Here is a 6,143-nt window from a genome sequence, read left to right as displayed (position 1 = left end):
GCACGTCATCAGCTGCATCAGAGACGAAGGAGCGCGAGCGCAATCCTGGCTGTGACAGGCGGTAAACAGTGGAGCACGTGAAGGACAGATGAGAGGCACGAACACAGTTCAAGGTCTCCATTAATTTGTGCGTGTAGTAATTTAATGTGTATATATTTTGAAAGCACTAAATCGCTATGGAAATCGCGATTCATTCGATTCTTAGCGTTTTGAACCGATTACTGTCCGAGATTGGCGATTCACGATTCAAAAATCATTTTTCAAGATCGATGCATATGAATCGTCAGGGTTTTTAATCGATGCATCGAGAAAACGAGTGAATCGTCACACCCCTAACATCCAAACACTTCTGACTACATCTCAGTTTCTTTACTTGTATGTGGTCACTTACAAAATCCAGAAGGGTAATTAACTTGATGGAATTTCATACAGTGCAGTGTAAAGTTATTTAATAGCATCATCTTTTTTTTTTTTGAGATTGTAGCTAAAAGGGGATATAAAACTTCACAATTACTGGCTTTGATTATCTAAAAGTGCCTCCTCATGTACGAGTGAAAACACCATAACACTGTACTGCCCTCTACTGGCCAACTCACATAGACCTCAAAAAAATCAGCACATACAATCAAGTGACAGGTTGCATAAATGCTTTGCACACGCATAATAAAATGAAAATTGACTGATTAATAATTTGTATGACACTCTTCTATGGGAGTTATGGATTGTATGCTTCTCATAAGGCAATGATAATATCCTCCTTCACTGATCACTTGACTGTTAAACCACACTGACACCTTCACTTGAATCTCAAATCAGATCTCACTATCAGCACTGTGAAATCCCAGTTCCAACACTTCAGTTCAAAGAGACAAAGCAAACAAAATAAACAAGAAAAGAGGGATAACCTAAACTCAAAAGCCACAAATATCCAATATCTATCACACAATACACAACAAAAAAATCTCTCAAAACAGTATTAGCCTATAAGGCACAAGGAACCCTACGGTCTTCACTGAAACAGAGAAAAATGGCAAATAACATCAACTACAAAAATACTACGGCTGACAAATTGGGAAAATATCCATTAGCAGCCTACAAAACTACAATTAAATGACAATTTACCTGATCGACTTAATATATTCATTGAAATTTGCTTTATGATTAGCAAATAGGGCAACTTGTTCAGGGAACTGTCATGAACGCAGTAAAACTAACCATCTGTTGTGCACTTCTGTTCACATTTACACCATCATAGTATCTTTTTAGTGAGGTCCTCAAAAGTTCACAACTGAGGTTTGAGGTCAATGCTGCATTGCCCTATATGCTATGTTCATATAACATTATCAATACTAGCGATTCTGTGAGCTTTCGTTTCTCTTTTAGGAAGCAGACTCGGGATAAACTTAACTGACGTGTCTGTGTGCAAATAGAGGGGTGTGACTGAAGCGCTGGTAGTTGTTAAGGCACTGAAAAAAGGGGGAAAATGTAGTCACTGATGGTGGTGAGTGCGGTCATCAGGGCGCTTGATATGGATCCTCCGCACTCTTTCGATGCGCTCCCTCTCTTCGTCCTCATCGATGTGGTGGGAACGACCAGCAGCGCCACCTGTGGCCTCCAGCAGTGCATTGTCAGGTCCGCGTCCATCTTGAGACTCATAGAGCAAAATGTTGAGGGTCTCTTCATAGATGCGAGCCTCTGGGAACTCAACCTGTGATGGAGGGAGGAAATGAAAAAGTGTGTGATATAAACTTATCAGAAGCATTTCGGACAAAGAAGTAAATTAGTCAAAAAGTTTTTGCAGTGCATGCAACATTTAATATTGTGAATAACACTTTCTGCTTCATTTGTAAAAGGGCAAATTACTACCTTTTAAGATCCTCAGAAACCCAGAAATAAAGAGATTTAATGTTTAGAAAATGAGATGCTAGACTGTATCAATAGATGCTAGACTGTATGGAGTTTAAACATGTGACAGACAGGTCCCCCTTTACCTTTGTCTGCTTCTTTTCAGTAGCGTAGACTATTGACGTACAGCACACCTCTGCAATCTTCCTGCCCTGGCCGTAAAAGGACCAGCAACAAATCTCATCACCAATCACATCCTTGATAAAGAGCACTCGGCCATTGAACCTCAGAGACAGCTTGTCAAACAGCTCAATGTTCTTCAACATATTATCATCAGAGTTGCTACAAAGAGAGAGTACGTCGGTCAGGAAAAAGCTTAACAGTAAGCTTCCCAGCAACCAATATCTTATAAGCATATTTACCTTGTATATGAATATTTATTGTTGCTCCTGTTGTACAGCAGTTTGACTGTAGGCTGCAAATAAACAGAAAGACAAGTCAAGGTTCTGTTCTCGGTGAAAGCAAATTGTATTTTTTATAATTGACATGATAAAGCATTTGTACCTTATTAGCAGTGGCAATGAGCCTCTGTTCCTCCTTAGATGATGTCACCAGTGGAACTTTACAGAATGGTTCGTATGCATCTTTGTTCTGAAAACATTTGTAAATCAGAAATGTAGAATGTAAGTCTAAATTCAAAAATATATAATTTATTAATATATATTTTTTTAAAGATAATATGCTTAATTAAATGGATAGCCAAAAATGAAAATTCTGCCATAATTCACTCCTCTTCCCCTCATCTCATCATGTTCCAAAATTAAGAACACTTGGTCTGCTTCAGAACACAAATTAAGTTACTTCAAAAATGTGACACTTCAAAAAGTTTAAAAAATAATTGGGTGGTTTAATCCAAGTCTTCTGAAAAAGCACAAGCACTTACATATATACATGTGATGAACATTTAATTTAGACTTTAATTCACATATAAACACATACATTAAGAACATAAAAAATGGTAAATGGAATGTGCTTGCTTTGATGCACAGAAACCAACGAGGTTCGACATTTGAGCTTCTGCAAGAGCCAGTGAGGATTGTACTCGTGCATCATGCACATACAGTTGAGCTTCTGGTCTGCTCTATATATGTGTGTTGATCAGTTTTTATATGCGAATAAATTAAATTGATTCTCTTAGCCAGCGATAAGATACTTGATGATATATCAAGATATTGATATTACGCTATTTTTAGGAATATTTAAAGGGTTAGTTCACCCAATAATCAAAATTATGTCATTAATAACTCACCCTCATGTCGTTCCAAACCTGTAAGACCTCCGTTTATCTTTGGAACACAGTTTAAGATATTTTAGATTTAGTCCGAGAGCTCCCAGTCCCTCCATTGAAGCTGTGTGTGGTATACTGTCCATGTCCAGAAAGGTAAGAAAAACAGCTTTAAAGTAGTCCATGTGACATCAGAGGGTCAGTTAGAATATTTTGAAGCATCGAAAATACATTTTGGTCAAAAAATAGCAAAAACTACGACTTTATTCAGCATTGTCTTCTCCTCCGGGTCTGTTGTGAGAGATTTCAAAACAAAGCAGTTTGTGATATCTGGTTCGCGAACGAATCATTCGATGTAACCGGATCTTCTTGAACCAGTTCACCAAATCTTACTGAATTGTTTAAAACGGTTCGTGTCTCCAATAAGCATTAATCCACAAATTAAAGCTGTTAATTTTTTTAATGTGGCTGACACTCCCTCTGAGTTAAAACAAACCAATATCCCGGAGTAATTCATGTACTCAAACAGTACACTGACTCAACTGCTGTGAAGAGAGAACACTATATCACTATATATATGCGTTTTGAAATCTCACAACAGACACGGAAGAGAAGACAATGCTGAATAAAGTCGTAGTTTTTGCTATTTTTGGACCAAAATGTATTTTCGATGCTTCAAAAAATTCTAACTGACCCTCTGATGTCACATGGACTACTTTGATGATGTTTTTCTGACCTTTCTGGACATGGACAGTATACGGTACACACAGCTTCAATGGAGGGACTGAGAACTCTCTGACTAAATCTAAAATATCTTAAACTGTGTCCTGAAGATGAACGGAGGTCTCACGGGTTTGGAACGACATGAGGGTGAGTTATAAATTACATAATTTTGATTATTGGGTGAACTAACCTTTTAAGCCTATTTTACACTACCATTTACATTTTTATTAACTCACAAATGCAAACAAAATACAACACAAAAATTTATAACTGAAATCTCTGACAATTGCAAATCCTGTATCCCAGTTGGGACATTCACAACAATAAAAAAAAAAAACACTTTCGTTTTTTCAATTGTTACTGCATTGAAACTTTAAATAGTCATTTGATTAATAGACTCCTAATAAATGGAGCAATAAAAAACTCTCAGGTTTCATAAAATCATTTTCATTTTAAAGATGAACAAAAATGGGTTTGGAACAAGAACTAAATGACAGAATTTTCATTTTTGGGTGAACTATCCGTTTGAATGTACTCTACCTGTAATGCTGCCTGACACTCATCCACCAGGCCCTGCACCAGGTAATACTTTGCCTCTGCCAGTAACTCCTCAGTCTCCCTCCGGCTCTCAGGTAACGGGACGACTCCGTCTCTCAGGTAGTTCAGAATGGTCCCAAAGTGCTTCCCGCACCTGTCAATCAGAATCCAGCCTGGAGAAAGATCAGAGGTGAAAAATCTGACTTGGGCACTGCAGAAGCACACATTTGTATTCATATGGTTCATAATATTACATGAATGCTTCTTCAGTAGCCATTACAGTACATCTACCTTCACTATCTGTAAGGACCTCCATACGGCCACTGAACATGGCCTTCAGCATTGTGTCCTGCTTGGTCAGAGTCTGCATGGTGGTGTAGTACAGTGCTCCCCCGACATTCAGCTTCACATATTTGGAACTGGAACTGGACCCCTTGAAGGAGGTGGTCTTTGTTGTAGCTGCCGGCACAGCCGAGCTCACCACACTTTCTCCTGACATCTCTTCCTGAAAATCACACAAGGTGACATAAGAGGTTTGAAATCGCAGGACACTCAAAATACATCATATATTTAGTTTCTCTCAGAGGATTAACAGTGTATGGAACTTTTTTGAAAATACACACACATCACTCTATAATTTTCAGTATTATGAACACAGAGAGGGTAAATGGTACATTTCCTTCAGATAATAAATAAAAGTTTATTCTAAACATAAAAGATTTTTTAAAATATGCACTTTTCAAGAGTTTTAAGAGTTGAAAAAGGAGTTTAAGTCTCTTAAATTATCTTAAATGCAACACATTGACAAATTGCTAGATTGAAAAACGTGATAATGATAACTCTCATTCAATGAGTAACTTAACCCGTTCATACAACACAATGGGATTGTTTTAATGACGTCACACCCAAACCTGCTATGACGTTTTTGACTTAAAGCCAGTAGATTTGGCTAATTTTATTCCTATATATATTTATATATGAATAAATGATTCGTAACTAAATATGAAAAAAATATATTTATTTAAAGTTACTCATAAGAAACGTATAACTAAGTTACAAGAGCTGAAGCGCTAAACTAGCACACCATCTTGTTCTCTCAATTCCTTTAAGGAAATAAACAAGAACTTACAAAAAAAATGGTAACTACACCCCGCGATAAATCGTACTTAAAATATCCACCGTTAGAAGCGTATTAATTAGACGAAATAACAGACAAATGTCATTATTTACCATAGAAATCCCCCGATTCTTTCGGGCCTCTTGGAACGGGTATGGAATTAGATCACTTCCGGTCGCAACCCGGACTCGTGCACGAGGCTTTAGGTCACGCGCTTAGAGGCTCTCGGGGCAAATACGTGATCGCGCTTTTCATTCCAGTAACTCCACCTGTCTAATGTCCTGTCATTTCATTTCTCACTTCCTGTGATTGTAATTATATACTTATTTTTTTGAGTGCTGGGGGTACTATATTTAACAAAACGGATTCATACAACGAACTTTGTTTCTGATATTGTGTTGACATCAGGTCACATGCACTTTTTAGATGCCTTAAATTAAATGTTTTTGGATACATATGTTTAGGTTATACTGTAAAGATATCACGGCAACTAAAAACAACAAAATAATTAAGTACTAATTTTGCAAATCATTAACAAATAATTACTTTTTATTGTTTTTATTTATTTTATTATTGTTGGTGAATTGCATTCATTATGTACATCAACAGATGACAAGCTGTATCACAAATAGTTCC

General features: G+C 37.1%; 1 protein-coding gene across 1 annotated transcript; it reads right to left on the bottom strand.

The window, feature by feature from the left end:
* Positions 1-345: 345 nt before the first annotated feature.
* kctd10 (potassium channel tetramerization domain containing 10) lies at positions 346-5,777 on the bottom strand. Its single transcript, XM_059548615.1, has 7 exons — positions 5,621-5,777; positions 4,682-4,895; positions 4,394-4,563; positions 2,410-2,496; positions 2,268-2,320; positions 1,992-2,187; positions 346-1,708 (listed from the first exon to the last, which is right to left on the bottom strand). The coding sequence occupies exons 1-7, from the start codon at positions 5,621-5,623 to the stop codon at positions 1,490-1,492; spliced, it is 942 nt and encodes a 313-aa protein (XP_059404598.1). The 5' UTR covers positions 5,624-5,777; the 3' UTR covers positions 346-1,489.
* Between the last annotated feature and the right edge of the window lie 366 nt (positions 5,778-6,143).

Source organism: Carassius carassius, chromosome 4, assembly GCF_963082965.1.
Source record: "Carassius carassius chromosome 4, fCarCar2.1, whole genome shotgun sequence".
Classification (NCBI taxonomy): Eukaryota; Metazoa; Chordata; class Actinopteri; order Cypriniformes; family Cyprinidae; genus Carassius; species Carassius carassius.
This window is presented reverse-complemented; position numbering and strand designations above follow the sequence as displayed.

What these genes read in the sequence shown, in the direction of transcription:
- kctd10 (XM_059548615.1), bottom strand. An exon ending in AGTGTCAGGCAGCATTACAG is followed by an intron (nt 2,497 to 4,393) that starts GTAGAGTACATT and finishes AAATGTTTTCAG; the next exon opens with AACAAAGATGCATACGAACC. An exon ending in AATAAATATTCATATACAAG is followed by an intron (nt 2,188 to 2,267) that starts GTAAATATGCTT and finishes CTCTCTTTGTAG; the next exon opens with CAACTCTGATGATAATATGT.